The sequence below is a fragment of the Sapajus apella genome, unplaced genomic scaffold (genome assembly GCF_009761245.1).
Source record: "Sapajus apella isolate SASKATOON/1434 unplaced genomic scaffold, GSC_monkey_1.0 scaffold1, whole genome shotgun sequence".
Taxonomy (NCBI): domain Eukaryota; kingdom Metazoa; phylum Chordata; class Mammalia; order Primates; family Cebidae; genus Sapajus; species Sapajus apella.
The window spans coordinates 59603327-59619558 of NW_022436941.1; the positions used below are offsets into that span (position 1 = coordinate 59603327).

Genomic DNA, 16232 nt, shown 5'->3' on the forward strand with positions numbered 1-16232 from the left:
TCCGGAAGTAATTAAAAGCCTATCAACCAAAAAAAGCCCAGGACCAGACAGATTCACAGCCGAATTCTACCAGAAATACAGAGGAGCTGGTATCATTTCTTCTGATACTATTCCAAACAACAGAAAAAGAGGGACTCCTCACTAACTCATTTTATGAAGCCAGCATCATCCTGATACCAAAATCTGGCAGAGACACAACCAAAAAAGACAGTCTCGGGCCAATACCCATGACGAACATCGATGCAAAAATCCTCAATAAAACACTGGCAAACCAAATCCAGTAGTACATCAAAAAGCTTCTCCACCATGATCAAGTCAGCTCCATCCCTGGGATGCAAGGCTGGTTCAACATATGCAAATCAATAAATGTAATCCCTCACATAAACAGAACCAATGACAAAAACGATATGATTATCTCAATAGATACAGAGAAGGCCTTCGATAAAATTCAACACCCCTTCATGCCAAAAACTCTCAATAAACTAGGTATTGATGGAACGTATCTCAAAATAATAAGAGCTATTTATGACAAATCCACAGGCAATATCATACTGAATGGGCAAAAACAGGAAGCATTCTCTTTGAAAACGAGCACAAGACAAGGATGCCCTCTCTAACCACTCCTATTCAACATAGTATTGGAAGTTCTAGCCAGGGTAATCAGGCAAGAGAAAGAAACAAAGGGTATTCAAATAGGAAAGAGAAAGTCAAATTGTCTGTTTGCAGATGATATGATTGTATATTTTAAAAACCCCACAGTCTCAGTCCAAAATCTCCTTAAGCTGATAAGCAACTTTAGAAAAGTCTCAGGATACAGAATCAATGTGCAAAAATCACAAGCACTCTTATACATCAATAACAGACAAACAGAGACCAAATCACGAGTGAAATCCCATTCACAATTGCTACAAAGACAGTAAAGTAGCTAGGAATACAACTTAGAAGGGTTGTGAAGGACCTCTTCAAGGGGAACTACAAACCACTGCTCAAGGAAATAAGAGAGGACACAAACAAATGGAAAAACATTCCATGCTCACAGATAGGAAGAATCAATATCTTGAAAATGGTCATACTACCCAAAGTAATTTATAGATTCAATGCTACCCCATCAAGCTACCATTGACATTCTTCACAGAATTAGAAAAAACTACTTTAAATTTCATAAGAAACCAAAAAAGAGCCCATATAGCCAAGACAATCCTAAGCAAAAAGAACAAAGCTGGAGGTATCATGCTACCTGACTTCAAACTATACTACAAGGCTACAGTAACCAAAACAACATGATACTGGTAGCAAAAACAGATATATAGACCAATGGAACAGAACAGAGGCCTCAGAAATAACACCACACATCTGCAACCATATGATTTTTGACAAACCTGACAAAAACAAGCAAAGGGGAAAGGATTCCCTATTTAATAAATGGTGTTGGGAAAACTGGTAGCTATATGCAGAAAACTGAAACTGGACCCCTTTCTTATACCTTATACAAAACTTAAGAGGGATTAAAGACCTAAACATAAAACCTAAAACCATAAAAACCCTATAAGAAAACCTAGGCAGTATCATACAGGACATAGGCATGGGCAAAGACTTCATGACTAAAACACCAAAAGCAATGGCAACGAAAGCCAAAATTGACAAATGGGATCTAATTAAACTAAAGAGCTTCTGCACAGCAAAAGAAACTATCATTAGCATTGAACAGACAACCTACAGAATGGGAGAACATTTTGCAATCTACCCATCTGACAAAGGGCTAATATCCAGAATCTATGAGGAACTTAAACACATCTACAAGAAAAAGGCAAGCAACTCCATAAAGTTGGTGAAGAATATGAACAGTCACTCCTCAAAATACATTTATACAGCCAGCAAACATATGAAAAAAGCTCATCATCACTGGTCACTAGAGACATGTGAATCAAAACCATAATGAGACACCATCTCACGCCAGTTAGAATGGCAATCATTAAAAAGTCAGGAAACAATAGATGCTGGAGAGGATGTGGAGAAATAGGAATACTTTTACACTGTTGGTAGGAGTATAAATTAGTTCAATCATCGTGAAAGACAGTGTGGCGATTCCTCAAGGATCTAGAACCACAGATACCATTTGACCCAGCCATCCCATTACTGGGTATATAGCCAAAGGAACATAAGTCATTCTACTATAAAGTCGCATGCACATGTATGTTTATTGCAGCAATATTCACAATAGCAAAGACTTGGAACCAACCCAAATGTCCATCAGTGACAGACAATGTGGCACATATACACTATAAATAAATATACATCATAAAAGAAGATGAGTTCAGTCCTTTGCAGGGACATGGATGACGCTTGAAACCATCATTCAGCAAACTAACACAGGAACAGAAAATCAAACACTGCATGTTCTCACTTATAAGTGGGAGTTGACCAATGAGAACACATGGACACAGGGAGGAGAACATCACACACCAGGGCCTGTCAAGGGGTAGAGGGCTAGGGGAGAGATAGCATTAGGAGAAATACCTAATGTAGATGATGGATTGATGGGTGCAGAAAACCACGATGGCAAGTGTATACCTTTATAATAAACCTGCACGTGCTGCACATGTATGCCAGAACTTAAAGTTTAATAATAATTAATAAATAAAAAGATAGCTAACATTTATTGGGCACCTACTATGTACAAAAACTTTTGTGAGGAATAGTGGTAAAATATACAATGTTAAGTAAGTTAAGGTTCATCAAGGAGCTCCAATCTGGCGAGACTCTGTGCACTTACATCATCAATTTTCATTCCTTTTCCATCTACCTTTCTCTCACACACACTGTCCTTACATAATCAATTTTCATGCCCTCTCTATCTCTGTCTCTCATACCCACTCACATGCACATATCATATTGTTAAACGATTACATACCTGTTTGATTTCTTTAACAGCCAAAGTAACTGAGAACAAGACTGCCTCACTAATGCTGCTCTGACAGGGAACGTTACAGGCTGACTTAGTTCATTACATATATATTCCATCTCTTTCACCATGGTCCAGCTGTACCCTTAAAAAAAAAATTTTAACTTTATTGATTGAAATCTCGAAAGCCAATTAAAGACTAAATTACTTGCAATTAGGTAAAACCATAGATAAATGGTTTCATCGGTAAATTCATAGGTAATTAATTCATAATAATTTCCATTTGGATTCCAGTGAATTAAAATTCTACTTAATGCAAAAAAAAAACTAAATGGAAAATGTCGATAAAAAGTCATGCCAAAGTGACCTAGAGCAAATTTAATGAAAAATTAAGGCATTAAAAAGGTTTTACTAATGTCTCAGGCACAAGAAAAGAAATTTTACACCACTAGATCTTATTTACGTTAAAGATTTTAAGATCCTTGTTTTAGGTACATCTGCATCATTATTTTTCTCTATAAACTTGGATTTCCTATTTTTGCTAAATTTTCTTTTCCAACAAAAAGTAGCTTTGGCGTATACACCAGCTGTTTAGGTGATAACATCAAATCAATTTTCTTTTTGGCTTGCCTAAATTACCTGTACATATTACTTAAAGTAGAAATAGTGGTAAAATGGACTATATGTATATGTACATATTTTATATATATTTAAATCATGTTAAGATATTGCGGGCCAGGCATGGTGGTTTATGCCTGCAATCCCAGCCCTTTGGGAGGCCAAAGTGGGAAGATCGCTTGAGCCCAGGAGTTTGAAACCAGTCTAGGCAACATTGCGTGGACCTCTACAAAAAATTAAAAAATTAGCTGTCTGTGATGGTGTGTGCCTGTGGTCCCAGCTACACTGGAGGCTGGGGTGGGAGGATCACTTGAGCCCAGGAGGTTAAAGCTACAGTGAGCCATGATGGTACCACTGCACTCAGCCTGGGTAACAGAGCTAGATCCTGTTTCTTTAAAAAAAAAAAAAAAAAAAAAGGGCCAGGTGTAGTGGCTTACACCTGTACTCTCAACACTTTGGAAGGCCGAGGTGGGCAGATCACTGGAGGTCAGGACCAGCCTGGCCAATATGGTAAAACCCCGTCTCTACCAAAACAATACAAAAATTAGCTGGGTGCGGTGGCACACACTTGTAATCCCAGCTATTCAAGAGGCTGATGCACGAGAATCGTTTGAACCTAGGAAGCTGGGAGGTGGAGGTTGCAGTGAGCTGAGATTGTGCCACTGCACTCCAGCCTGGCAAGAATCTGTCCCCCCCCCCAAAAAAAAAGACGTGGAAAACACACTTGCTTGTTATAAACACCTTCAAAAAAAGTATATATATATACATATATATATATATATATATACATACACATATATATATGTATATATATACATATATATATGCATATGTACATAGTATATATATTTACAAATATAAATAAAATATATACATATATGTAATAAAGATAAGTATATATACTTTTTTTTTTTTGAGACAGAGTCTCACTTTGTTGCCCAGGCTGGAGTACAGTGGCACAATCTTGGCTCACTGCAGCCTCCGCCTCCTGGGTTCAAGCAATTCTCCTGCCTCAGCCTCCTGGGTAGCTGGGACTACAGGCATGCACCATCATGCCTGGCTAACTTTTGTATTTTTAATAGAGATGGGGTTTTGCTATGTTGGCCAGGTCTTGAACTCCTGACCTCAGCTCATCTGCCCACCTTGGCCTCCCAAAGTGCTGGGATTACAGGCATGAGCCACCACATCTGGCCAGAATATTTATATTTGAAATAACTCTACACTGTATCAAAATCAAGTTGTAAAAACTATTGGTCAGTCAATAAAGGAACATTTTACAGAAATATTAAGTGAATATGTTATTTTAGTAGCTAATTTCCTGATAAAAAGAAGTGAAGTGATCCACTAGAAAATTATAATTTTAAAAATTAGGAGATTGCTAACAGAAGCTTTATTTATATGACTATAAATGTATACACTCTCTTAAAATTTGCAGCGTCCCCAGTGAACACAGCATCTATCTGAAAGGGTAGACGGAAGAGTCTACACATACCTGCAGTCAGGCCTTCTTTTCCATTAGCCTTAGATTTTGTAGAATGTGTTTTGGGCTTTGTATTAAAGATGTTATTTTTATACTTGGAGGATACTTTAATTTGACCAACAAGAAATATGTTATTAGAATTATCACCTTCATTGACTTTCTCTGGATGCCATCCTGTTGTCCAACCCAGGGAAAATGTCACGTCTAGAAAGAAGGATGTCACAGTGTCTAAAAATGGTTTTGCATCTATTACTTTGCTATTTCCATTTGGACCAGGAAGAATATCAGCATTAATCCATACAGGACGCTTCAGACGCCTCTTCATATCTTCCAAGAGCATCATGGATGGTTCTACAGCTGCCAGACTAAAAACATAATTTGTTGTCAATGAGATAGATTCCTAAGGTAAAGTAAAAAGAAGTTCTTTTAGATTAGTGGTCTTAATGTTCTCAAATTCATAATAAAAATACAATAATATCTGGGTTAAATAAAATCAACGATCACATAGCACTCAAGGGAAAAGCTAACATAGGCCATATCTCTCAATGTTGAATTGTACTTAGTATTCATGAATATACCATCAAGAGTCTATAAATATATAACTAATGATACTACTTGTGGACAAAATAGAGGTTTCAAAACTCCATATTAAGATCACTTAGTGTGAAAACAGTTTTTTAAGAGACACAAATATTCACTCATCACAGAATGTATAAATAAGACAAGTGAAATACACGTATAACCTGTAAATTCACATTTATGAAATACCCAAGTGGATCCAAGTGCTGTATTTCTAATTTAGGCTCATGACCCTAGAGAAAAAAAGTAGCTTCTTTCCTTTATGTATTCTTGGGTGTGTTTGGATACATACACATAATTCTAAAAATGACTGCAAAATATAAAATTACAGTATTTCCTTAAACTTTTTGTAAGTTTTTCTTTTTTTTATTGTAAGAACATTTTCTGAAAACTAGAAACATGTATATTTTAGTTTAAATCAAAAAAGCAACTTCACTCTTTTACTTCCCTACATGTATTCTAGCTGATACCTACAGACTTTGAAAAATAAGGTTTTAATCAGCTTCCGTAATTTTTACTTGACTGTGTTCATTTATAAGATTACTAGCCAAGCATGGTGGCTCAAGCCTGTAATCCCAGCACTTTGGGAGGCTGAGGTGGGTGGATCCCCTGAGGTCGGGAGTTTGAGACCAACCTAGCCAACATGGTGAAACCCCATCTCTACTAAAAATACAAAAATTAGCCAGGTGTGGTGGTGCATGCCTGTAATCCCAGGTACTTGGGAAGCTGAGGCAGCAGAATCGCTTGTACCCAGGAGGCAGAGGTTGCGGTTAGCTGATATCATGCCTTTACACTCCAGCCTGGGCAACAAAAGCAGAACTCTGTCTCAAACGAAAAAGAAAAATAAAATTACCTTACAGTGAATATTGTAAGAGGAGGCTAAGAATTCTGGAGATGGACATTGGAGGGGAGACCATTCAGTGATCCCTCCTCACATTTCTATCTCTGCCTAAGAGACTGCAGTACAGAATACAATTTGTGGGAGAGAGATCCAAGATGGCCGATCACTAGCAGCTCGGGACTGTAGCTCCCACTGAAAGCGCAGAGAATGAGAGGACACCACACTTTCAGATCAATTTTTGTTGCTCACGCACCAGGAGATTCCCAGCGGAGGAGCCCCACGGGTCGCCAGCGCGACTCTTGAGGCCGGTAAGGCGGTTTTGCTGCTGCCTTGGTGTGGCGGTTCTTGGTGCAGAGTCAGAAAAGCACCATCAATCTTAAAGCCGCTGTTTTGGCCGGCACAGTGGGTTGCTCAGATTTTAGCGCCGGGAATCAACAAGTTGGACGTCCATTCAGAAACCCAACTATAAAGACGGTAATTATAAAGACCACAGATGGATAAATATATAACGAAGGGAAGAAACCAGCCTAAAAAGGCTGAGAATACCCAAAACCAGAATGCCTCTCCCTCTACAGGGGATCACAGTTCCTCATCAGCAACAGAACAAGGCCTGATGGAGAAAGACTGTGTTCCATTAGCAGAAGCAGGCTTTAAAAAGTGGATGATAAGAAACTTCTGGGAATTAAAAGAACTTGTTCTAACCCAATGCAAAGAAACTAAGAACTTTGAAAAAAGGTTTGATGAAATGTTAACAATAACACACAACTTAGAGAGGAATATGTGAATTAATGGAGCTGAAAAACACAGCACGAGAACTTCGCGAACTATATGCACAAGTTTTAACAGCCGAATTGATCAAGCAGAAGAAAAGATATCAGAGGTCGAAGACCAACTTAATGAAATAAAGCAAAAAGACAAGATTAGAGAAAAAAGGATAAAAAAGAATGAGCAAAGTCTCCAAGAAATATGGGACTATGTGAAAAGACCTAATTTACGTTTGATAGGTGTACCTGAATGTGACGAAGAGAATCAATCCAAGCTGGAAAATACGCTTCAGGATATTATTCAGGAAAACTTTCCCAACCTAGCAAGGCAGGACAATATTCAACTCCAGGTAATACAGAGAACACCACAAAGATATTCCTCAGGAAGACCAACCTCAAGGCACATAATCGCCAGATTCACCAGGGTTGAAATGAAAGAGAAAATACTGAGGGCAGCCAGAGAGAAAGGTCAGGTTACCCATAAAGGGAAGCCTATCAGACTCACAGCAGATCTCTCAGCAGAAACCCTACAAGACAGAAGAGAGTGGGGGCCAATATTCAACATCCTTAAAGAAAAGAACTTTCAACCCAGAATTTTACATCCAGCCAAACTAAGCTTCATAAGCGAAGGAAAAATAAAATCTTTTGTGAACAAGCAAGCACTCAGAGATTTCATCACCACCAGGCCTGCTTTATAAGAGCTTCTGAAAGAACCACTACACATAGAAAGGAACAACCAGTATCAGCCTTTCTAAAAAATACCAAAAAATAAAGAACATCAACATAATTAAGAACTTGCATCAACTAATGGGCAAAACAGCCAGCGAATATTAAATGGCAGTATCAAACTCACATATATTGTTATTAATTCTAAATTTAAATCTACTAAATCCCCCAATCCAAAGACACAGACAGGCAAAAAAAGCCAAGACCCATTGGTATGCTACATCCAGATCCATCTCATATGCAAGGATGCACAAAGACTCAAAACAAAGGGATGGAAAAAAATTTACCAACCAAATGGAGAGCAAAAATAAATAAATAGAAAGCAGGAGTTGCAATTTTTGCTGATAAAATAGACTTTAAAGCAACAAAGATCAAAAGAAGCAAAGAAGGATATTACATAATAAAAGGATCAATGTAACAAGAAGAACTAAAGATCCTAAATATATACACACCCAATACAGGAATACCCAGATATATAAGACTTATAAAGAGACTTGGACTCCCACACAATAATAGTGGGAGACTTCAACATCAATATGAGACAGATCAGTGAGACAGAAAGTTAACATCAATATTCAGGACTTGAACTCAGATCCAGCACAAGTAGACTTAATTAACATTTATAGAACTCTCCACTTTAAATACACAAAATATACACTCTTATCAGTACCACATCACACCTATTTATAGGTTTAAATGAAATATTGGTTGGCTGTTTGTTAATTATTTTCTTCCCTCATTTTTTTTTTAATGTCTCTATTATTAAACACAATTACAGGCATACCCATTTTTAGGCTGCATTTTAGCCTGGGCAATAAAGCAATACCCCTGTTCTCTCTCCCTCTTCCTCTCCTTCATTCTTTTTTTTTCTTTTTCTTTTTTTTTTTTCTATTCTTTCTCTTTCTCTCTTTCAAAAAAAAAAAAAGAGGTAAAAGAAGGTGGAGATCCAGCAGCCCCCCTTTAAAAAAAAAAAAGAGACTGCAGTACTATCTATGCTTCCACCTCTCTTCTTTCCACTCCTTTTGAGCTGCTTACTCTAAGAGGAGAAATCTGAATAATCTCATTATTTATTGGGTCATGTTTACCAGTGAGCAAGAATACAATGTACCAAAACCAGAGGAATCCAGGCTCTATCCCTTAGCCTCTAGCCCCTTTCTCTCTACTCCCACATGGTACACTTCCTTCTCACTCTTCTGCCCCTGAAATGGAGGGCCTAGGTTTTAGTGGATAAATAACCCCTAATGCTGGACTCTGCAGACCTTAATTTAGATCCCGTCATTTGTCTCTTTTAAATTCTCCCTGCCTTGCCCTGTATCAACACCAAGTTAAAACCACAATTCTGAGATCCAACACTGTACTTCCTACAAAATTCTACTTTTGGTAGCAAGCAACTTGTGCCTGTGACTCCAAAGGTTCTCGTCTGTCAGTCCCATAGCGGCAGCCAAGTCCCCACAAGGTTCTGCTCTTCATGGGTGGAGTAAGGAAAAACCTTGAACTAATCCATGCATGTCTCCTGCCAAGCTCTTTTTCCAGAAAAGACTCTGATTTCTTATGAAATCTGGTGTCCATGGAAGCTGGATTAAATACTAATCTCCAGTTTACATTTCAAGAGAGAGCTTCTTAGGCTTTCTCAATTCAGTAAGCTGACATAGAGTAATTTAAGATTGATTCTCCATCTGATAATATCCAGTTTCTTTTTTTTGGAGACAGAATCTTGCTCTGTCACCAACCTCAAACTCACTGCAACCTGCGCCTCCTGGGTTCAAGCCATTCACCTCCCTCAGTCTCTTGAGTAGCTAGAACTACAGGTATGTGCCACTATGCCCAGCTAATTTTTGTATTTTTAGTAGAGATTGGGTTTCAGCATGTTGGCCAGGCTGGTCTTGAACTCCTGATCTTAAGTTATCTGCCCTCCTTGCCCTCCCAAAGTGCTGGGATTACAGGTGTGAGCCACCACACCTGGCCAATATCCAGTTTCAAATAGCATCTTCTCCCAAAAACCGAAATTCCACCAGTGTTTACTAAGTGCCTATTATATGCAGTTAAAGAAGCTATGACAAAGAACATAATGAAGCAAGAATTTAATACATTTATTCCATTTTATATGTAAATGTTTTCATTATCACTAACGTAGACTAAAGATAATGATACTTTCCCTTACCAGAAACTTAAATAAGAAAAACAAAACCTGTGGTTAAATTTAAAACCTCACTAAGGAACCAAAAACTTTTTGTTGTTGTAGTTCTTATTTTCTAAAACTTGACAAAATCATTCTAAAGTTCTTCTGGAAGAAAAGGTGTAACATGTTGTAGGGGAAAAAAGGACTGGGGACAAACTTTCCTAAACAACAAAATAAAATGTACAGTAGGGCCCCTTATCTGCAGGGAATATGTTCCAGGACCACCAGCAGATGCCTGAAACCACACAGCATCTAACCCTGTATGTACTTTGCTTCTTTTCCTACACATACCTATCTCTAATGAAGTTTAATTTATAAATTAGGCACAGTAAAAGATTAGCAACAAAAAGTAATAATTTTTTAAAATGGAACAATTATAGCAATATACTATAGTAAAAGTTATGTGAATGCAGTCTCTCTCTCTCAAAATAGCTTACTGGACTGTACTTACCGTTCTTTTTATGATTTGTCACTCTGATAACCATGATGGCTATTAAGTGACTAATAGGTGGGCAGCATATGCGGTGTGGATACGCTGGACAAAGGGAAGGGATGAGTCACAGCCCAGGTGGGACGGAGGGGGAAAGTACAAGATTTCACCACACTACTCAGAATGGCGTACAATTTAAAACATATTCAGTGTTTATTTCTGGAAATTCCCGTTTAATACTTCTAGACTACAGTGTACTGTAGGTAACTGAAACTGCAGATAACAGAGGACTAGTAAATACTACAAGAAATAACAGACTCAGCCTGGAAGGCTCAATAGTGCACGTATTATAAAATGACACATCCTTCTAAATTAACCTATAAATTCCATGTAATTCTAGCTTAAAATACAATGGCCAACATTCTCAATTCTTACATATATTGGTACTAAGTTTCTCATAAGGAAGTGCCAAAGCTTCACTAAGATGATCATCTGAAGAAGAAAGTCCTGATTAGAATACTACCTAAAATTGTTCTTTGGTGGTATTTAAGTTTCCTGAAAAGAATATAAACTTAGTTATTATAGAACATATTTTTTCCCAAAAAGTTACATGTAAATCAAACTTCTAAATATCATATCCTGCTTTCCTGTTAATTTCATTTAGAAATTGGGAATGAAAAAATAAATATCATACTTAAAATTGTAATAAACTATATAAAATTGCATGTTAAGGGAAAATAATTCTTTGCTAAAATATTGAAGAGCTTGCCGAGACTCCAGATGAAATTAAAAAATATAATGTTCTTATTTGTGTACCAAACAAAATAATTTAGAAGCACAAAACAAGAACTGCTAAAATTCAACTAACAGGTCATTCAGCTGCTGTTACAAAGAGAGTGAGTGTGGCAATCTGGTTAAGAGTGTGAACTCTCCAGCCAGGCTGACAGCGCTCTAGTTCCATTGCCAACTATGTGACAAGCAGCCTCCTTACCCGCCTCCATCTCCATTGCCTCATCTGGAAAATGAGAATAGCAATAACCTGCCTTTTAGGACTATTATAAGAATTTCATGAAAAATACATGCAGTGCTTTAAGAACAGTGTCTGACATATAATAGGTGTTCATATACCTATCAGTTTATATTGAATCCCCTTCAAATGTTATGATTTTTAAAAAACTTGCAAAATCTTTGTTCTAGTGGCTCGCCCTTTTGTGGTAGCTGCTAGCATTTAAGAATGAATGAGCTGATCTGACTGGTGATAAAAGCCAAATAATCTATCACAGGGAACAATTCAAGGGGCAACAGTAAACATGAAAAACTGAGCACATGATAAGTCAAGGAGATCTAAAAGTTTAAGCCATCAAGCACTAAAGGTCAAATACTTTATTTCATGAAACAGAGAACACTGGACTGGTTTCAGGAGACCTAGGATCTGGTTGCAGCTTACCTGTCAAAGCTTACCTGCTGCCCTTAGGTAAATCACTTAACCTCTCTGGAAACTGTTTCTTTGTCAATAAAATGAAATTGAACGATTCATAACTAAAAAAGTTGATGATTTTTTTTTTTTTTGAGACAGTTTCGCTCTTGTTGCCTAGGTTGGAGTGCTGTGGTGTGACCTCAGCTCACTGCAACCTCTGCCTCCGGATTCAAGTGATAACTCCTGCCTCAGCCTCCCAATTAGCTGGAAGTATAGGCACGCACCACCATGCTTGAATAATTTTTTGTATTTTTATTAAAGACAATGTTTCACCATGTTGGGCAGGCTGGTCTTGAACTTCCGACCTCAGCTGATCCACCTGCCTCAGCCTCCCAAAGTGCTAGGATTACAGGTGTGAGCCACTGCACCCGGCTACCTCCAAATATTATGTTTAAGGAACACTTTGGTTATTGGAGAATTCTCAATATTTCCCTTTACAAACATAGTAATATAAATCAAATAGGATATGTATTAACTAGCTCAATGAATTTCTCCTAGGTCCCTCTCTCCTGGGCTACTTTTTAACAAAAATCACATTTTTAATTTATCTTTCTGTTGTCACAATGGTCACTTATGATAAATTCCTTTATAAAAATTAATCTAACTTTAGCCTTTAAGGGTCTCCAAAAAACAATTTTGGTAAATAACTCAGTGGGTCGTAGGTTCATTTAGGTTCAGTTCTGAAATATATTAAGGTCTACAATTCCATTTGCAGTTTGGATAACATAAAAAAAAATAGGTAATCAGGCACAGCTATTACTTTTTTCCCAGAAAATTGAACATGTTTATACAAATACCTCTTGAAATCCAGCTTGATGCCTTTATTGCTTTTCGTAACTTCAGTCAGCCACTCCTGTAGCGTATTATCACTGTTTGTTTCAGGGGGATGAGCCATAATTGGCTGGCTGTGTTCTGCCCCATCACTTGGAAGAAGGACATCAGCCTCTATCATGTGAGCGGTACCTGTTCAAATAAAAGAACTCAAGTTAATGCTAAGAAAACGGGGCACAGAACTGCAGAAGCCACCATGCCCAGTATTTTTTGAGGAAGATTAAAAAAAAAAAGGAAAGAAAAGTAACACTCAGTAAGCAATTATTCCATGCCAGGTAGTATACAAGGTCCGTACATGTTGTCCTTAGATTAGCAAACAGATGCCACGAGGTTAAATGACTTTCCCTAAGTCACACAGGTCGTAAGCTGTTGACATACTTCTGAATTGCTTTCCAGTACCTACAAAGTGCATACATAATGGAAGGCTTAATAAGTATTTGCTGAAGTTTTCTTGGAATAAAACTTGTAATTTTATCTTCTCACTCCTCAAATTAGAAATTATAGATATTCACTGCTCACATTTGAAAGTCTAATTTAAAAATTCACTTCTTTGACTCACAGTTTAGCTACTGCTTAAAAGCATACATCCTTGAACAGGTAATGAGCTTCACCAGACATGGTGTGAATATGTTCAGCAGGCTGTGACAGACTGACTCCAAAGATGGTTGCCAACAACTCCTCCCATACATGCATACCCCTTTTCCCATCAACTTCCCTTTCCCTGCCTCTTCATCTGGGCTGATCTTGTGATGGGTTGGGGCCATAATTCCCAAAATACCACAATCTCGAATTTTGAAATCCCAGAAGATCAAAATCCCTGAAGTCTAAAATCCCCAAAATCACGATTCCAAAAGATCAAAATCCTGAAAATATTGGAAAAAGTGATTTTAAACATTCTTTAAAATACATTTATTTACATTTAAAAATTTTTTTTTAAGAGACGGGGTCTTGCTGTGTCACCCAGGCTGATGCAGTAGCAGAATCATACCTCACTGAAGCTTTGACCTCCTGAGGTCAAACAATCCTCCCACCTCAGCCTTCTGAGTAGCTACAGGTGTGGGCCACCATGCTCAGCTGATTTTTAAAAAAATATCTGTTGTAGAAACAGGGTCTCACTATGTTGCCCAGGCTGGACTTGAACTCCTGGGCTCAAGTAATCTTGCTTTGGCCTCCCCAAGTGCTGGATTATAGGCATGAGCCACTGTGCCAATCCTGTTCATTTTTAAAAAGGGCATTTATTTTGAGAAATATATGAAAACATGGCAGAACCCTTCAGAAGCCACTTTACACAATAAAACAGATGATAATAACCACATTTTTGCAAACATAAACACTCAGGTATGTTAATGAGTTGCAAAGATGTAACAGTTATGAGCAAGTGAACTGTAGTCATAAAGAAATAGCTTAAACAACTGCAGTCATCTGAAATAACTTGATGAACAACCTAAGTCTTTTGACAAGATCAGTCAAAAACTGTGATGGGTTGCCACCACACATGTAGTCAGTTACCCAAAGAATGGCGACCTTGAGAAACTTCATCTTTCACAAATGCAGACATACAAACGGATATCTCTTCATCAATTGTGAAAGTTTCAACATTTTTATCAATAAGCACAATGGTTATACACAAAGTCAATGTTACGAAATGTACCTCTGTGGAGTCAAATTTGAAAAAAAAAAAACATAAAACAAATTAGAACACTCTAAAAGTCTTTATACAATTTATATCTCTAATATTGAAAACAATGCAAAGATAAAATACATAGCACAGAGAATTATACGACATAATTCTGACAATTTAAAATAGCGGAAATGGCCATGCACAGTGGCTCATGTCTGTAATTCTAGCACTTTAGGAGGCCGAGGAGGGCAGATAACCTGAGGTCAGGAATTCAAGACCAACCTCGCCAACATGGTGAAACCCAGTCTCTAACAAAAATTCAAAAATTAGCCTGACGTGATGGCATGCACCTGTAATCCCATCTACTTGAGTGGCTGAGGCAGGAGAATCACTTGAACCCAGGAGGTGCAGGTTGCAGTGAGCTGAGATTGTACCACTGCACTGCAGCCTGGCCAACAGATCAAGACTCCAACTCAAAAAAAAATTTTTTTTTAAAGATAGATAATATAATAGGATGATCCAAGATGGCCAAATAGGAACAGCTCTGGAGTGCAGTTCCCAGCAAGAACACAGATGGTGAGTGATTACCGCATTTCCAAACGAGTTTTTACTGCCCACAGACCCAGAGATTCCCGGGCGGAAAAGCGCCCCGAGTTTCCAGCACAGCTGTTTCAGCCGGCGCAGTGGATCTCCACACAAACACACACAAATCTGGGTGGCCGTTTCAACTGGCGCCTGAACACCTGGGAGACAGAGTTGCCCATTCAACTGAAAAAAAAGGAGGCTGAAACAGGGAGCCAGGTGATCTGGCTCAGTGGGTCCCACCCCCACAAAGACCAGCAATCTGAAATGTTCTTGATTGAGAATTTCACAGCAAGCATAGATGGACCCAGGACGATCCAGTTCTGTGGGGTGAAGGGCATCCGCCATTACTGAGGCAGTCCACCACTACTGAGGCAGTCCGCCATTACTGAGGAAGTCCACCATTACAGGGGCAGTCCACCATTACCAAGGCAGTTAACTACACCTCTATAAACAAAAACCGCAAGTTCACACAGCAGCTGGGCAGAGCCCACGGCAGCTCAACAATGCCTCTGCTGGCAGACTGTGACTAGGCTACCTCCTCACTGGGCAGGGCATCTCTGAAAGAAGGCAGCAGCATGTCAGGAACTTATAAATAAAGTCCTACCTTCCCAGGACAGAGCACATGGGGAAAATAAAGGCGGTTATGAGTTCCGCTCAGCAGACTTAAATGTACCTGCCCAGCTGCTCTGAACAGAACAACGGAGCTCACAGCTCAGCACTTGAGCTCCAATAAGGGACAGATTGTCTCCTCCAGAAACTCCCCAAACCCTGTATATCCAAAGAGACAACTCATAAAGGAGAGCTCAGTCTGACATCTGGCGGGTATCCTTCCGGGACAAAGATAACAAGAAGAAACTGGCAGCAACCCTTACTGTTCTGCAGCCGCCACAGGTGATCCCCAGACAAGCAGGGTCTTGAGTGGACCTCCAGCAGTCCTACAGCAGAGAGGCCTGACTGTTAGAAGGAAAACTAAAAAAAACAGAAAGAAATAACTTCATCATCAACTAAAAGGATGTCCACTCAGAGACCCCATCTGAAAGTCACCAATTACAAAGATCACAGGTAGATAAATCCACAAAGATGGGAAGCAACCAGTGCAAAAAGGTTGAAAACACCCAAAACCAGAACATCCTTCCTCATCCAAGGGATCACAACTCCTCACCAGCAAGGAAACAAAGCTGGATGGAGAATGAATCTAA

The 16232-nt window shown here is 38.6% G+C and overlaps 1 protein-coding gene across 4 annotated transcripts in view; it reads right to left on the bottom strand.

Annotated features, from left to right (window-relative positions):
• The window catches only part of FAM151B (family with sequence similarity 151 member B), a 59908-nt gene that overhangs the window by 17951 nt on the left and 25725 nt on the right, over positions 1-16232 (bottom strand). For all 4 annotated transcript variants that reach the window (XM_032277253.1, XM_032277255.1, XM_032277256.1 and 1 more), the window contains 3 exons: positions 12794-12959; positions 5148-5365; positions 2912-3047 (listed from right to left, as the gene is read on the bottom strand). In XM_032277253.1, the coding sequence (XP_032133144.1) occupies positions 2912-3047; positions 5148-5365; positions 12794-12959 (520 nt within the window). The remainder of the gene's footprint in view (positions 1-2911; positions 3048-5147; positions 5366-12793; positions 12960-16232) is intronic.